Here is a 17920-nt window from a genome sequence, read left to right on the forward strand (position 1 = left end):
CAAGGTTTTACCGCGTCAACGTCGCCAGTCCCCACCCGATGAGTGTGGTCCTACTGCCAAGCTCTGCTACCTCCAATGAGTGAGGTGGGTGTTGGATTCTTTGTGACCTTTTTGTTATGGGTCATCCAGTGCATTAAGCACCGCCTCTGGCGGTCAGTAAGGATGAAATAGAACGATAGTTACGAATGTAACTACGGTTCTATGAATCCTGGATGACCGCCAGAGCGTTCACTCACTCAGAATCCTTGTGTTCTCGCGAGAAGATTCTAGGAACAGATCCTCTAATGACACCGGAAGATATAGCCTTCCCGGTGTCAGGTGGGGGTCACAGGTGACTATGTTGGTATTAGGTACTCGAAATGCGCATAGGCGAGGTGGAGATCCAGTGCTTTAAGCACCGCCTCTGGCGGTCATCCAGGATTCATAGAACCGTAGTTACATTCGTAACTATCGTTTTACCATCTTTTCTACGTATTTGAATTAGTAATCCGTTGTCAGACTGACGTAAAAATTTAAGTTGACACATGGGGCTGAAAAACTGGAATTGTTTTTGGTTTTTATTTTAGCGCATCTGGATAGTCACAATTAAATTAATGTATGCACTTTTCTCATGGCACCTGTTGGTTTATCAAGATTTGTTTTTGTCGACAATGAGATTAGTCATGTCATCATCTGTAATCATCTGTAATCATCTGTAAGAACATAGTTGAATCATGCAGAAGAAAGTCCACCGAGGTCTACCTGATTAGTTTATTTGCCATCACAAATGATACAATCTTTACCTGTCAAAACAACTTGCATTAGAAGAAATCCAAGTTTCTTAAATTAACACAAGTCAACACTAGCTGAAAAACTAGACTGCACAGGCTATTTTAAATTCATGTTAAACACCATTATGTGGGTCTGATATGCAGTTATAACGTACATCATGTGCCAAATATCCTTGTTTGACTGGTATGTACCAAAATGATCGTCCTACATACCACAAAAATAAGTAATCTTGGCCTAGTATCCTTCATACTCATCCATATACATAGATTAAAATAAAAAGACAGATATTTAAAGCAAACTCATATTCTTTTGGGTTATTGTAATAACAAATCATGCAACGTATTAAAAAAGGAAGGAGAGGTGAACGAAGAACCCCGCAAATATGAACATCTACAGGGCCGAGAGCCGCACAGCCCCCCAGCTCTCACGGGACCCTTGGTCCATCCAGCAGGGGGCAGTGCCACAGACGGCTAAAGGCTATTGGATTACTGGTAAAAAACGAAATGTATAAAAACAGGGAAATCTAAAGCAGTGACGAGGTGGATGTGGAGGGGCGGGGGTATAAACATAAGTTAATGGAGATGCTGGTGGGCCAGTTTAGACAAAGTCCCGGGACTTCTTGATGGCGCAGCAGAGCAGCATGCTGAAGATCATGCCGAAGATCTGCGAAGGGTGGAGGAGGAAACAAGGCAGCTTGACTCATAAGTGTAAACAAGTGTAAACAAGGCAGCTTGACTCATAAATGGAATTGCAGCTGTTGATCTTGCGACACGTACATTCAGTTTGCCTTTAGATAGAAAAGGTGCGAGCTGTTTTTCTGCTTGACGACTACGGCATACACACCATGTGGTATGGGCACTACCCGTGCTCACCCACCACGTTATAATCTATATTACATTATATCTCTATAAAAAGCCTAATATTGCTCCTCAAATTCCCACAAGTTAAAACTCACATTGCAGCACTCTGCACTTTAAAAACTATGTTCTGCAAACCCTTTATCATTGGGTTTCTATCTGGGGGTCAGCCTGGGGGAGGAGCCATGGAGTGGGTGTACCCTTCGTACCCCCCTCTGGGGAGGTCCACACTCACCATGATGACCCCGATGCCGATGCCCACCCCTCCGATGATGTGCAGCTTGCCGTTGAACACCTCGTCGATGGCAGCGGGGCAGCTCTGGCAACACAAAGACAACCAGAAGATCACGTCAGCCGACCAGCCCCGTCATTCCTCCACCTTACTGGGTACGCACACGTCTGCCACGCCGTGGTCAGATACTAAGGCCCAATCCCATTTCTACCCCTTACCCCTCCCCCTTGTTTTGAAGGGGGAAGGGGTAAGGGGAAGGGGAAGGGGGAAGGGGCTTAAGGGGTAGAAATGGGATTGGGCCTAACTCTAGGCTCGTAAGGGTTTTGTTGCATTTTTATGCTTTATTATAGAGAGAAAGGTATGGGAGATAGAGGGGAGGAAATGCAGCAAATTATGCGTCCCATTAACAGGGTAAAAGCTGGGTAAAAATGCATTACCGTGGTAATGAGGACCTCCAGGCCCTCCTTCTTGGGGCAGATGTCTTTGGCTGCGTCGATCACGGTCCCTGTGGGGCCGCAGCAGTCCAGCTGGGAGAGGGGGGGGGACACAACCACCACCACATCATCAGTTCCACTGGTGGCAATACAGACCCCGAGACGTTTAACACAGTGGCGATGCAGATCTGATTTGTTCAACAGTGACCTACTGCGGTGGCAATATAGACGTTGAACACAGTGAGCTATGGCGAGTGGGTGGTCCGTGGATATAGCCTCTGATTTTAGACTTGTTTACAAATTTCCTAACGGGTCATAGTTCGAATTATTCCAGGGAGGAGACATAATATGGGAATGCGTCCAAGAATTAAGAGCCCTCATGACAAACTCTGAACTCAAGCGTACAATGACTCCCTCGTTATTGTACGCATGTTTGACATGGAGCCCTCCCTAGTGAGGGGAGCTGGACCATGGTGGATCCACCGACATGGTTCTGATCCCTGCACCGGTCCCTCGTCTCACCCCGAAGTGGATGAGCCGCAGCGTCTCCTTCAGGGCCTCCTGGCGGGTGTCCTTGTAGTTGGCGTAGGTCTGCTTGTAGAACTCCGTCACGTCCTCCACCACCTAAAACGGCGAGACGGTGAGAGCTCAGCGCCGAGGTTCACAGACGGAAACGCATGAATGCCAGAATCAGAGAAGGAGACGTGTGCGTGCTACACCCAGGCACGAGTTTGTGGGTCTCCGTACCCGGTCTTTGTTGGACAGGCCCCAGATCCCGGCAGCCACTTCAATCGCGAAGATGACGAGCAGGAAGAAGAAGAACTAGAAAAACAGGTCAACACACACGTTAGTCTCGTCAAAAATGTAACTATTTAAAAGGTCCCATGTTACACCACCAGCTGCGAGTGTGATTAGCCGCTACAAGCCGTTTTGCCCTTATGACATCACAAGTGGGCGTGTCCCCCTAGATGTGCGACGGATAGATGAGCAACATTTGCTACAAACCCCTGGGTAGGCTGGTAGACTGATCTATACAGCGTAAATCTAGGTGAACACACCCACTTGCGATGTCATAAGGGGCCAGTCTTTTCCAAACGGCTTGTAGCGGCTAATCACCCTCACACCTGGTGAGCATGTCATGGGACCTTTAATGTGTGCGACGACAGGTGGAGTGGTGGTGGTGATGGATGCTAAAGAGTCCTCCTCACCAATCCTAGCATGCAGGGAGACTCCTTGATGGCGCCGCAGCATCCCAGGAAGCCCACGACCATCATCAGCGCCCCCGCCGCAATCAGGATGTACACGCCTAGCACACGCAACCCAAAAACGACAGCCACCAACACAGGTCAGGCACGGCACAAAGCCGCACGCAAGATATTAACATTAATTCTTGCAGTGACAAGCATTTACAACAATTATCGAAGTTAATAGTCTAGTCATTTAATAATGGCATTATCGATTTAGACATTTTATCATATATATATTTATATACTTAACTTCCCCGATACTGTATTACGAGTGTTAATTAATGCATCCTTATTATCAAGTGTAACCAAACAGTTCCAGCACCAGTCGTCATACCGTAAGATCATCTGGATGCCCAGTGGTGGTTTGTTTTCTATTTAGGTTGGCTCTAGATGTGGTTGTGAGGCCGGCTACGACACTGAGGCAGCTTGTTCCGCAACTGTTGTTCCGCAATGTAAGCACAGGCTTAAAATGTGCGTTGTGGACAGTCAGATGTTGATTTCAGAACAGCGAATGCTGGGGTAAATGGTAGTTAAAAAGAAACTCTCTGAAGCCTCTTTAGTGTTGAGATGGGGAGTCATTGTCTGTAGAAAGCAGCTATGAGTCAAAAACATTATGACTCATTTGCAAATATAGATTTGACACAATGAAAGATTGCAGGCAGTGGGGGGGGGGGAATTTCAATTAACTTGAGTACGTGTACACAGGCACCAAGATGTTTGTCATTTCTACATCAAATCGGCAACACATCAGCCCACTTTGCAGTCGGATGGAAAAACACGACAGAAAGAAGAGGGAGGAATCATTCTCACTGTGACAGTTCTTGAGATTGAGGGAAAACAAAAGAGTGAAAAAACAAAAGCATCCCTGTTCCAAAACAAAGAGAGAGGCCTGTATTTATTGGCGTGCGCGTGCGTCTGTCCGTGCGCGTGGGGAGGGACAAGCATCACTGTGGACCAGATTTGGCCTCATCTACCCTGACTTCAGCACAGTGCCACCATTATGCCGCCTTGCCCTCGTGTGCACGCACACACACACACACACACACAATCAAGATGACAGATTCAGCTGGATACACACAAACGCACGCACACACGCACGAGGGCCAATGCCTGCACAGCCGTCCCGGCACGGTCGCTCTGAGGAAACCCTTTTAAAGACACCAACAGGCCTTTCTTTCAACCACCTAGCGCTCCAATTAGCACTGCAGACGGCGGACGCATCACGGCGCGCTCTCGAGGAGGCCAGAGATGTAAACAAACATTCCTTTGCTGCTGGGTCGTCAGCAGTAGGACGCAACATAGTTGGCCACGGGTAAGTGTTGGAGGTTTCCGAGCAGCAAACCTCCGTCCCACATGAAACGCTTAGTGAATACCGTGCAACCCGAGCCTAGGGTGGCCTTTGTTCTTGCGGCCTAAAATGGGGGATCAAGGCCGCCCGTCTGGGGAGGCCATGCTGGCCGCCAGCCAGGGTTTAAACAGGGTTCTCTGCAGACAGGAGGTTGCCACAAATTAACTGTGGCCTGTGGTTGTAACAGTCTGTGAGGTAACAGTTGACCGGTGTGTTATCTGTTTGAGTAAGCAGGCCAAGGCCAGAGATAGACAAATGAGGCAACGGCCGCTTGAGGTCGGACACTTGATTCTTTATTCAAGAGCACACCCGGAGATGGCACCGTCAAAACACTGGTTAACCTAATGTTTCAGGTTGGCCAAGACCAGGGCAAGGCAAGGTCACTTGACATAGAAACAATTCAGCACGAAGCAAACAAGGAAGGAATTGATGAGAAACGGGCTGTGGTGTTTGGTTCCTCTGGAATGACAAACGCTGTGGGTTGTGATTGTTGGTGCACTGGGCCTGGACAGCATGACATTTCTCCTGCATGACCGGCTCTGTAGGCCCAGCCCACTAACAGCAGACAATGGCAGATAAGGAGTGGCCGGTCTCTGTGGCAACAGAGTTGTTGTTTTTTTTTAATCAGTAACTAGTACTATGCCGAGTACCTGCCTGCTTTAAATCTGGCGTCATCATTAAAGGGCCGAAAAAGCCCAAGATCACCTGCTTGAATGACTACAGACCAGTCGCCCTCACCTCTGTAGTCATGAAATCATTTGAACGCTTGGTCCTCTCTTATCTCAAAGCATCCGCCGACCACCTCATGGTGGTTGACGATGCAATCAACATTGCACTTCACTCTACAACATCTGGACAATCGGAACACCTACGCAAGACTCCTGTTTGTGGATTACAGCTCTGCCTTTAACACCACCATCCCCGACCTCCTCCACAGCAAAACTGACCCATCTGAACATTCACCCCCTCCTCCGTTCATGGATTACAGACTTCCTCACCAACAGTACTCAGCATGTCAGGCTGGGCCCACATCTCTCACAGCCCGGCACAGTTAACACCAGTGCCCCGCAGGGTCGTGTGCCATCCCCCCCCTGCTCTTCTCCCTGTATACCAATGACTGCACCTCTGGAGACCCTTCTGTCAAAACCATCAGATATTTAACACTGCACTATCTCCATTCCTATTCATTTATTGCTCATAAGGGTACCGTTTGTCCTTGTATGGTGTTTTTGTCCTTCTGTTTTACTGTGTGTTGCCTGCATGGAGAAGAACAATTCAAATTCCTAGTATTTGTTTACATGGCGAAATAAAGTTGAATTGAAATATAAAAAAGAAAACACAAGAAACCAGCACCGTTTCTCCGAGTCAACGCCCCTAAAAGAAAAAGCTTTTGATAACCATGTTACATATTCCAGGAATCCCACTCTGAGCTTTGCGATTGCTGCTGTAGATCTACATCTAATGTTATGGTTCCCCACAGCCTCAGCCCACCCACCACCAAACAGGCATGGAGTGAATGACGAGGGAGGTAAATGGCGCGTGTTCGGTTGGAGATCAACCCCTTTCTGTAGGGTAATCATGTAAGAGAGCTGGTGGGTCGGTGGAAACAAAGATTGGGAGTGGGTGATAGGAGTGTGGGAGTCTGCCAGTTGTGGAGAGTTTTTTTTTTTTTCACTTGACAAAATGCAAAGGGGTCTCTAACCAGAGCTGCAACTAAAACACAGAAGTGAAATTAATATTTGTATGAAATAAAAGGACGTTATTGCAGCCATGGTTAAAAAATAACTTGGAATCTACCAGAGCGGAAAAACCCAGCCACACATCTGCTGTACCATGCAACTCTGCATTTTTACCATCCCAAATACTCAAACCTAAAAAGAATTAATAACCTATTGGCCATTTCATTTTTGAGCTTCGAGGGCAACACAGCAGTGGTGAAAAGCACCGATTGGCTCACCGGTGAAGAAGACCGTAGGGGCGTCCGGTCCCTCGAACAAGGCCGCCGTCCTGGTGTCGAAGCGCAGCCACAGTCCTACGGCCAGCACACCCGTCCCGGCCAGCTACAAACACACACACGGCCAGAATGGAGGTTAAATTTTTTTTTTATATTCTGACAGGACAAAACCAGGTTTTTACACATTTGTGGGTCGAGATGGCTGGTTTTGCGTCAGGTGTGCAGCCTCGCCCAGCTCCTGTGTCCTTTCAGACTTTGCCAGGTGAGGCCGCTAAGGCCCAATCCCATTTCTACCCCTTACCCCTTCCCCTTCCCCCTTGTTTTGAAGGGGTAAGGGGAAGGCGTAAGGGGTAGAAATGGGATTGGGCCTTGAACTACACACATACACCAACTCCATACAACATTCTTAAGATAAAAAGGTGTAACATGCTCTTCAAGTGGTTGCAGACTTTCTGTTTCTCTCCCTCTCTCCCCACCAATACAAGACTCCTCACACGGCCTGCATTATAAGCCGCTGACAGGCGACACGTCTCCATGGACTGACTCCTTGAATCAGGGCAGTGGACACAATCCAAGCAGACATGTGTTTGGGTCATATTCACATTCACAAGCAAACTCATAAAAGGACAAAAGCAAAGCAAACTCAAAAGACAAAAACACACTCACACCTTTCAACACTATACACACAAAACCTGACTTGCTTCCAAAATAAATGGATGCCTAATCACACACACAGGAACCAGACAAACAAGCCAATGCGGCTCTCGGGTGAGAACACGATACAAGATACGCTCTCTGAGAAGGGGGTCAATGGCCTGCGACGGGTTCATAGAGACAAGAAGCCCGTATTTCTGGTTAAACAACCAAAACTATCGGAGGAGGCCAGGATGTCAACTCAGTAAGTTCACTGCTGCTTTAATTGGGGCGCGTCTCTAGTAGTCTAGAATTGCTAAAAAGCAAAACTTTGACGACACTCTCAGGCAGGCGCCAAGACAACCTAACGCCAGTGACGCCTTGACAAGCACTCTGAACTGCCGTTTGGCATAACAGTTGACACGAGCATGAGACAGCAAAATGACTACTAATGCTCTACTGACCGCCGACTAAATGATTGATTTACCGCAAGTGATTCCTTCCAGCCGGCATGTCACACACACAGCATAACACCAGAGTGACGTCTTGTGTTGCAAAAAAGGCTTGTTGCTGGCATTCTCGATGTAGTGGTAGCCCGTGTTAAACCACAAAAACACATCAAGACAGAGCGTGGGCCGTGGAGAAAGAATGGCCTTCTTGGCGGTGTGTCCCACAATGCACACATACCTGGTTAAGTAAAGACATACCATATAATTTGTCTTTGGAGGCCGCAGTGGTGTGAGGAATTCGCAATGTGGTCAATGTGTTGCTTTTTATTTTTCGCTTTTCAATAGCCCCGTGGCTACTGTGTGGAAGCTACAGCGGTGGAAGTGAAAGAGTCAGCCTGGCTACAGTCATCACGGAGCAGACGTAGCGTCAGCACCTCAACCAGGGTTAAAAGAAAAACATGGGTCATACGATTTAAAACATTACTCAAACCTACCCATGTTGCAGCAACATCACCAAGAACTACAGGGGTACTATAGCAAACCACTGGGATAGAGAATGAGGTCTCTTCACGGATGGTGTTCAGCTGTTCTACACCTAAAGATCTCAAGTCAAGAGTCCCCTGTAAACAATTTACAGGGGATTCTGATGTTTAGACATTTAACGGCCTACTACAAAGCTTCCGAAACTGGCACATATATAAAAAGGACAGCTTTATGGCCACCCGCCGTTGAGATAAGATTTAGTCTATAAATTAACCCAAGCACCCTTTCCTAACTGCGTCAGCGTCAGGAAATTGGATTGGTTCATCAATCCATGGACAAACTAATTGTAAGTAATTGGACCATCACAAAAAAGATGAACCGTGTCCCTATACTACAAAATAATATTCGGGGACTATGCAGAAGTGTGTTGTTTTGTTTTGCAATGGCAGCACCTCCCTCACTGCCTTGAATCAACATGAGTTGTAGTAATATAAGCCATAGAGGAAGTTGGTCTGAAGACTCAACTGTCACAACAGTACTGGAATCAAAGGGGAACCCCCAAAAAGGATGCAAGAAGTGTGCATGCCGTTTTGCACCAACTGATGTTGTGATGCACAGGATGTTATTTGTGCACCGGTCACAGACTTGTGAGCTCGTAGACCCTATTTAGTGTTTACAATGGTAGAAAAAATGTTTACGACATCATATGTACTGTTAGACTTTAGTGTACGCATACAAAATCTGCAGTTACAGGTGCTAAAGACTTTTGCTACAATAATATCTTCATAAGAATGTAACACACATACAAACACAATCAGCCCACATATCGGTAGTAAAATGTCACATAAACTAGCAAAGTGAAAGTTAGATTCTGTAAAACATCTACCAAACTTTAGACTTGGCCAGGGAGGACACATGTTTGTGTCCCTGGCCTTAAACCTCATCTTGCCATGACAACTGAATCCATCCATTTAAACAATCTAATCTCCCTCCACATTCCCTGCTAGTGGAGGGGAACAGACTAGCCACTTGTGGTTATCAAGTTAATATTTAATTGTAATGGGTTCTGCTTGGTTTTATGTACAAGATTAAACCAACGCTTGAGCTTGAACTCTGGTGCCCTAGAGAGTGCATGCAGCTCTTATTGAACTAATTCTAGGGCTAACTTGAAACTACCAGGAGAGGACATTAGCACAGATAGGCTTATCTCGCTAGGCTATTGTATTTTTAGTTTTCTATACGGCGAGTTGTACTGCTCAGGGAAGAGATGATGTGATTTGCGATAATTAATTAAACAGGACGTTTCATTGATTATCTGTCATTAACTGAATATTATACAATGATCTGCCATGCCAAACTACGGCATAGCTGGTTGATCCTGATGGAGAACCTCTTGGCCGAAATACACGAAACCGCTCTTATCTCTCCGTTTATGTTCGGTCGTGTGAAGTTGTATCAGTCATGTTCATAGAAGAGATTAATAAAACAGTGTCCGTACTCAAAATTACAGAGCTAGACTTGTAACCATGGTTCCCGAAGGGCAGCTCTTTGTTCAATATAAACCCAATAAAAACTGTTTACCGATACCCTCAAAATATAATAATATGCGCAAATAATGCAAAACCGAGAGTGAACAACAACATTAAGTATCGTCCACCAGCATTGAATGTTTTAACTCAAAATAATCCTCACATTCACGCTTTCACCATGCTAGTATCTGGGATAAAACCAGCACATTATAATCAGGACCTTGTGGACCTTACCCACATTATAATCAAGACCTTGTGGACCTTACCCAGAAGAGAAAATTGAAGACAAACATCAAGTACTTGATGCACTGGATTGCCGCCATGGTGTCGGTCGAAACTATCAGTCGAAACAAGAGGTACAACACAAAAATCGCCTCAAAGCGAGAAAGAACCTGCTCTTTTTAGAGTAATCCCGCTTCTTCAGTGGGGGAAGAAATTGAAAGAAGGTGGGACACGGAAAGGGTATTCTTTTAGGGCTGTGAATAGGGCCACACCTTAACGTGTCTCACCTGTGATTTAAATTGTTAACCTATGACGCGCAGCCGAGGGGCGGGGCTATAGGGTGATGGTGTGATCCAGATGCTTCGGGCACCCTTCCGAGTTGCTTTTGACGTCCTTTCCGGCCTCGGAACATTTGTGCTGTTCCCGTTCCTCTTTGTGATTGTGTCATGAAATTTGCTAGTCGTTGTTTATTGTTAGCTACATTAGCCTCTTTAGCAAACCAGCCCGAAAACAAATAACACAACTTTGCATCAGCAAGACCGTGCAATGCATTAATTGGTGACCGGAATAAAGTAGCAAAGTAATCAAGGGTGTGAGTGAAAAATGGCCAACGTGGTTCAAATACAAAGAGAGCGTCATCACTGCTTTCGGTCGACTCTCACAAGTCCGAGATTAAAGCCGCATTCATGGCTGTTTCCCAAAGTGAAGGAAGCATGCTCAACGGCCAACCATTTAAAGGCCCACTATGCAACTTTTTTAAGCCAAAATTACATTAATTATGCTGGTTGAGAGTTATTCTGATGGTTCTGCAACCATTCCTGGGTCGTTTGGTGGGTGTGTCATTGCTCCATGTCACCTCTCCAAGGAAAAAGCGCATATGCAACTTGCTCTATGTTCGGACCGACACAATCCGGATGTGACGCAGCGGAAGTATCCAATCGCGCCTCGAAAATGTAGTCATATTGTAGTTTCGAAAATGCTTTACGGCACAGACACACACCCAAACATGGCACCGGCTAGATATAAACAGCCAGTTACGAGGCAATTGTTGCATTCATCATGGATCAATCGACTGATAAGGGACCCAAGAGGCAACTGTCGGTGGAACAAAAGAAGAATGGACCAGAAAATAGATCAGACACGAGTGAAAGGGGAACTATGCAACTTTTTTGGCTTGATTTACCTTAATATAACAGGCTAAGAGTCATTGCGATGGTTCTATTATACATTTGTGTTCGATTGTTCGTTGTTTCGACTCCCCTTTGCGCATCTTGGCGGAGAAAAGGAATATGTTTCTGCCGGCGACCCGCCGCCCACTCTCGCGGGAGTCTCGGGTCTCGCGAAGTAACGAATTGCTTTACGGCACAGACCCCCAAACACGGAACCGGCTCGATATAATAAACACAAGTAACTAAGGGATTGTTACATTCATCATAGATCAGCCGAATAAAAAGAGACAGAGAAACCCAATGTCGGAGGAACAGAAGAGAAAAGGGAGACGGACCGACAGAGAGGCCAGACACGAGTAAACGTTGGGCAAGCTTTTCAGGAATAGCGTGAACTGAAAGAAAAAGAAGACTGCAAATCAGACGCCGACTTGGCCGTGTTGCTTTTATAATTGAAAGTACCCTTGGGTGAACTTTGTCTTCGTGGTATTCTTGATGTTGATAGTCTCTGTACAAATGTGTTTGCTCAACCATTTTGTTGTGAGCCCTGTATGTTTCTAGCTTGCTTGGAACCATATAAACACCTTTGTTTCCATGGGTGTTTTGCTGTTCGTCTGTCTCGTCCCCCAGATACAGACTGATGCTATCCATTCGGATGGTACGCTGGTACGAACGACCAGCTTCAGCGAGAACGTGACGTATTTCCCTTGCTCCAGCCTTCCAGTTTGCCATTTGTGTTTCTGTCGGGCCACGAGGGGGAGTAGTAGCAGGCTAGTCATCATTAGCAACATAGCCTCTTTAGCAAACCAGCTTCAAAACAAAACTTTACATTTAATTGCACGCAAAGCAAGACCGTGCAATGCATATATTGGTGACCGGATTAAAGCAGCAATGAAATCAAGTGTGTAAGAGGTTTTAAAAACGACATTAAAACCACCAACGTGGTACAAATAGAAAGAAAATACATCTCATCCCCCATTAACTATGGGCGCAGCCATCTTCTTTGCGAGTTGTAAGCCGTTTCTCAATTCGCGTACTTGTGCGTGCTCGTGGACTCGTGAAACGTCATCAGTCCTTGCCCGAGCACTGTTCCAATTCGAAGCACGCATCAAGCGAGTACTGTCGTAAAACCCGGAAGTGTTCTGGATGCGTGCTCGATATCGCCGTTTCACCGAGCATGCATCGGAGGTGGCTCGTGTGTGCTTGCTCCCGCTATAAATCCCAGGATGCATTTCGCACTCGCAGCAGTACGATGGCGGACAATATGGAGAAGACGCACAACTGTAGCTTAAGTTACTCTTAACTTATATATTTATATGATATATAATATAATAATAATAATAATATACGATAATATATAAATATATAATAATAATAATAATAATAATAATACATTTAATTTAGAGGCGCCTTTCAAGACACCCAAGGTCACCTTACAGAGCATATAGTCATCCTTCAAAACTATGTAAAACAGACTAGGAATAAAAGGAAAACAGAGGTTAAACATGAAGAATAATAATAATTAATAACACTCAAAGACGCCTAAAGTGAAGGGGGGACCTCACTAAATATATATATATAAAGTCGTGTGTGTATAGCTTATACACATGACAGGACACGCATATCTTTTCAATTTTTATTCATTCAGAATATTTACATACTATTTGAAAATGAAAGAGGCTGGGATTTTGTTTTATATCATTTGTTTATATTGTTCAGTAGTGTATGCCTAAATGAGGCCGTAGCACAGTTAACGGACGAGCAGAGGTGGTGACGTCATCGAGTCCGCTGCTGTTCCAATTGCAGGTACGTACTCGCGTGCTCGCAAGTATGTGCTTGAAGTACAGACTTGCCAAGTACGTGCTAGCAAGTCATCGAGTCCGTAGCACGCGTGCTAGGAATTGAGAAACGGCCGTACAGTTCTGCTCGCTGTACTTTGAAAGCGACGAGATACTACGACCAAAAGGGGGCGTGCCTCAGTGAAATGCCGCAAGAAAGCTGGGAGATTTGCGACTTTACCACTTCGTAAATACAAATGGATAGCAGCACTAATCCCCGAATCCAGGTTCTTGTTTATTTAGATTATTATGTTGGCCAACACTCTTACACTGATTGTTCTGTTCAACCTAAGATACCTAAGAAGAAACAATTATAATCTAGGATATAAATTCTCCCCGTCAACTATAAAAAATGATGGATTTATGTTTATTGCAATACAAATACATTATTTTAAAAATGTATAACCTTGCCTACACTTTATGAACATCTACTTCGGACATGGCTCCACGCATTCGCCGGCTTCTTTGAAAACAAATGCACATGGCCAGGGGTGGACTGGCCATCTGGCATACCGGGCATCGTCCCGGTGGGCCGTTGACCCAATGTGGGCCGGTCCGGTCCGCTATGTTTTGTTTTTTTCTCTCTCTCTAAATTCCCTCCAATTGGGCCGGCCAATGGGCAACAGAGGGCTAGCAGTGTGTGGCCAGCATCGACACAGATTATTGGTCTATGTTTGTCATTGTCAATCAATCATGGGCTGACAGGCTCAGAGAGCCCTGGCAGTGCTGTCAATCACAACAGAAACCAGGGTGGGCGGGACCTCATGGCATGGGCCGGAGTCGTGGGAGTCCGCGACTCCCACGAGTAATTAATTCATATCTTAGACTTTTTCTCGCAGCTACAGGTAAAAAAAATTAAATTCTCTATTTATGGTTTCACAATGACTGAGTCACATTTGAAACAAATGCGTTTCAGCTCTGCTACTGTCTGTAATATGTTTCTATTTAGATTATTTGTCAGGATATTTTGTTGTTATTGTCCGGGTCTGCTTTTAACTAATGCTGGGCTTACACAAAAAGATTTTCCCATTCACAGACTAAAAACTGCAAGAGAGAAATTAGCGTTGGATCAAGTGTGACATTTAACAAGCGTTTTGTAGCTATGTAGATATGGGGGGTGGAGATGCAGCGACCACAGGATGTCTGTTAACTTCCTGTTCAGGTTTCATACCTTTCTTGTCAGCAGCACAAGAGACACAAACTTGAAAAACAAAAACAAAAAAAGGCAATTTGCACTGCTATTTGCAGTGCTGTACTATTATTCGGATGTATGTACTTGATTAAATTGTTTTAATAAAGTACATACAGGGTTCTTCCCGTTCGTCTCTTGTCCCACCCCTAGTGCTGATAATGTAGTGGGCTGGTCTGGACAGAAAATGCCAGGGCTGAATTTTTGTCCCAGTCCACCCCTGCACATGGCTCGCGTAGAAGTGCATGGGGATGGGTCGTCAACGAGTTGTTACGACAGTGTTGTAAAATATCTACTACGAAGCTGTAGGGGGCGCTCTGTAGAGAATTGTGCGTGCCAAAACCAAGAAAACAGCGAAGAAATGCCCGAAGTTGCATAGTGGGCCTTTAAGGACGCTACGAGATTTTTCAAGGATGCATCGATGGATCCTCAACGAGCCATGGTTTTTAAACATACTACTGTCGCCAATAACAATTACAACAATTAAAATATTTATCAAAGGAGCAGTATTAAAAAGCGGAAGCAGAAGCGCTTCCACACTAGCAAGTCGTTCCAAACTCTGAACACTACAAACGCTAGGCAGCACTCTAGCCAGCACTCTAGCCTCATCTCCATAGGACACGACTAGCAAGGAAGTGTTCTAGCAAGGTTACAGCCTTCACTTTGGGAAACAGCCATGGTCCTGGTGATAACCACAGACATATTAAAGAATGGACCGAAAATGCTTCTCCCATAATGAACGCACCATATGGCAAAAAGGCGGCGTGCCTGAGAGCAATGGCGAAAGAAAGATGGGGGATATCACGACTTCCGACTCAGATGCCGCCTTCAACGCAGCTCGGAGGTTCAGTAGCTCTTACGTGTCTTTACGTAACCTTCCCACTCCGAAATAAGAGTGTTCAGGAAACGTTTGTAGGATATGACATAAAACCGGAAAAACAAATAGTTTGTGAGAATAGACTTCATAACAACAAGTATGGATGCCTGCAGGGACCTCTTTGCGCTCCTTTTCTGAATCGGATGAGTCAGTTATTAGGACTGCTTGCAATGGCTGAACAACATGAGGGAGAATTTATCAGTTGATGTTTATAAGTGTAAGCTATAATGTATCGTATTGCAAATGTTAGTATGGGTGTTAAGTTGGCCTCTTAGTGCTTGCTGCTAGTTCACTTTAGTCTATCAATGAAACGGGCAGCCATTGTTGTGACGTCATCTCGGAGCGTCGGGTTGCTCTACTTCCGCACGAAGTTCCGAGGGAAATCTCAGACTTAACAGAGTGTTCAAGGCGATATCCTCCGATCTTAAGGTCCCAACCTCCTAAATTCCCAGAAACTCTGACTGTTTTGAAGGCAACAAGAAGGCTGGCGTCCATGAATCGCAGGCTTTTGGCCCGTTCACATCTCTTGGAATTATGGGGAAAAACATTTTCGCGATGTCGGAAAGTTCTCGTGAACGACACCCCATGACGCTCTTATGATTCTACTTCCGTTTGGCAAATGGGGCCAGATTTTAATAAGAGTTGCCCAGTTGGTGATGGTTTACTAGTGACGCGCATGAACATGGCGGAACATGAAAGTTTTACTCAATATGGTATCAATAATCATCCATCATATCACATACTTCTATGCTTACATAAGTGCAAGCATAACCAGTGGAAACAATGTGCTTCTCATAAATATGCAAAAGGATAGGCGTACTAGGTGATAGGCTACAAGAAGATAAAGGGGTTTGAACTTTAAACTGATCCTACTAAGGTCTGTTTCGTTCAGACTGTTTTTTATCGGATACAAAAACCCTGCTGTGTAGATCTTTAAGATTCCGAACGCAGTGCACATGACGGTCGCTGTCGGGAACTCGCGTAAGCGTGAGTGTCATCACTGACGAAGCGTCTCATTATAATCAGGACCATGAACGCGCCTTTAATAGGTCCATGGTCGGAGGAAGCCTCGAGGGCAGGTGAAATGACATCCGGGGAGGGCTTTCGTGCGTGAGCCTTGGGCACAGGGACCAGTGATGAGTGGTTTCACAGATGGATCGGGTGTGAACCAAACATGTCATGCTACTGACATGTTATCTTAGGGGAACTCACCGCAGTAAACCGCTGCCCAGACAGAGCTCCACTCGTCCACACAGACCGCACCGCCAATGCCCCTTGGTTGTGACGTCAGACTACCTCGGAAAAAGGTAGTTTGACGTCAGGAAAGGAACGCCCCTTGCGTTCAGCAGAGTGGAATGTTCACGTAGTGTTTTGGGGAGAATGGCAAGAATTTAGGATTTTACCCCTTTTTTCTCTAATTTAAGTCTCACTTATTTAAGTGACAGTCATAGGATGGCATTAATTGCTATGTTGACGATCATTTAAGTGAATTGACCACATTTAAAACCAAAAAGGAGGTTGTGGGTTTTACGTGTCAGGCTCTTTAATAGCGAATCCTAAAAGTACTTGTCATTATAGGGAGACATTGATGCGTAGGAAACTGCCACAGCGTTTCTCGTGTGGGATGAGGCAAAAAACATTCGATGAACCTATAGGGTACAGTAGCCTATATTTCGTTTTTTTAGGATTTTACATTCCTAAAACTTTCTCGATGCATCTCAAAATGGCAGAGTATCGCCAACACCAAATTAATGGATTGTTTGATTGACTAAAAATCGTCATTATTTTCAATACCTTTATGCTGACCTGCTCAACCCATATTTATGTAAAATAATATAAATAATATAAACACAAATTATAATAAGGGAGGTATTTCACCGGTATTGATTCGGAGTCATTGTCACTTACTAGGGAAGCAATTGAAACAAAATATTTTCTAATCAAATATTTACTTCAAAAAGTTGCATTACACATTAGAATTCAAAACAGGTCTGCCACATAAACCAGGGAAACCCCTGGTTAAGAGCGCTGAGGTGCCCTGCGCTTATCGCGCTGGGTGAGGCGCTTGATCCTGCGAATGAAAGTCTGCCTAATATAACTTCACCGCGGTTAATAACCGGCCTATTTGTTCAAGGAAAAAAGGCTAACTATTAGATCCCAGACCTAGTAAAAAACAACCATCTTCATATTGACTCATCAATCAATGCAGCACTTACCCAGAATACGAAATTGAAGATGAAAAGTAGGTATTTCACGCATAACTCTCCACCGGTTAGTGCACCCATTCTAGAAAATATGTTATTTCTCTGTCTTTGGTTTTAAATGACAAAAGGAAGAGTGTCGATGTGCGGTCTGCAGCGGCGGTGTTGGCAGGAGAGTAGAGCGCGCTGTGGACAGAATGCCGCTACTTTGAGTATTCATCCTCTTTTGGGCATGTGAACAGCGATCCTCCCACGGGTCATCTGATTATAGCGTCACCTCTTTCGTTTTATTCTGGTTTATTGTGTTGACATATAATTTACATATAGGGCATTTAGCATACGCGTTCATTCAAAGCGACTTACAAAAAGTAGCTACATTTGCTATTCATATTCTTGCTTATGTGGCTGCACGGCAGTGATGAGACGCTATTTGCGAAATGGATGACATTCGAATAGCAGCATCTCTAAAAGTATTTGTACTAGGTACTTC

The 17920-nt window shown here is 45.1% G+C and overlaps 1 protein-coding gene across 2 annotated transcripts; it reads right to left on the reverse strand.

Annotated features, from left to right (window-relative positions):
* Positions 1–763: 763 nt before the first annotated feature.
* LOC130372421 (CD9 antigen-like) lies at positions 764–17635 on the reverse strand. Of its 2 annotated transcripts, none has more exons than XM_056578417.1 (8): positions 17446–17635; positions 6847–6949; positions 3503–3600; positions 3042–3116; positions 2817–2918; positions 2298–2387; positions 1864–1947; positions 764–1434 (listed from the first exon to the last, which is right to left on the reverse strand). In XM_056578417.1, the coding sequence occupies exons 1-8, from the start codon at positions 17512–17514 to the stop codon at positions 1369–1371; spliced, it is 687 nt and encodes a 228-aa protein (XP_056434392.1). In that variant the 5' UTR covers positions 17515–17635; the 3' UTR covers positions 764–1368. The 2 variants fall into 2 exon arrangements, with proteins under 2 accessions (XP_056434392.1, XP_056434393.1); XM_056578418.1 differs by lacking the exon at positions 17446–17635 and adding an exon at positions 10204–10456.
* Between the last annotated feature and the right edge of the window lie 285 nt (positions 17636–17920).

This window comes from Gadus chalcogrammus, chromosome 19 (genome assembly GCF_026213295.1).
Source record: "Gadus chalcogrammus isolate NIFS_2021 chromosome 19, NIFS_Gcha_1.0, whole genome shotgun sequence".
NCBI classification, from domain to species: domain Eukaryota; kingdom Metazoa; phylum Chordata; class Actinopteri; order Gadiformes; family Gadidae; genus Gadus; species Gadus chalcogrammus.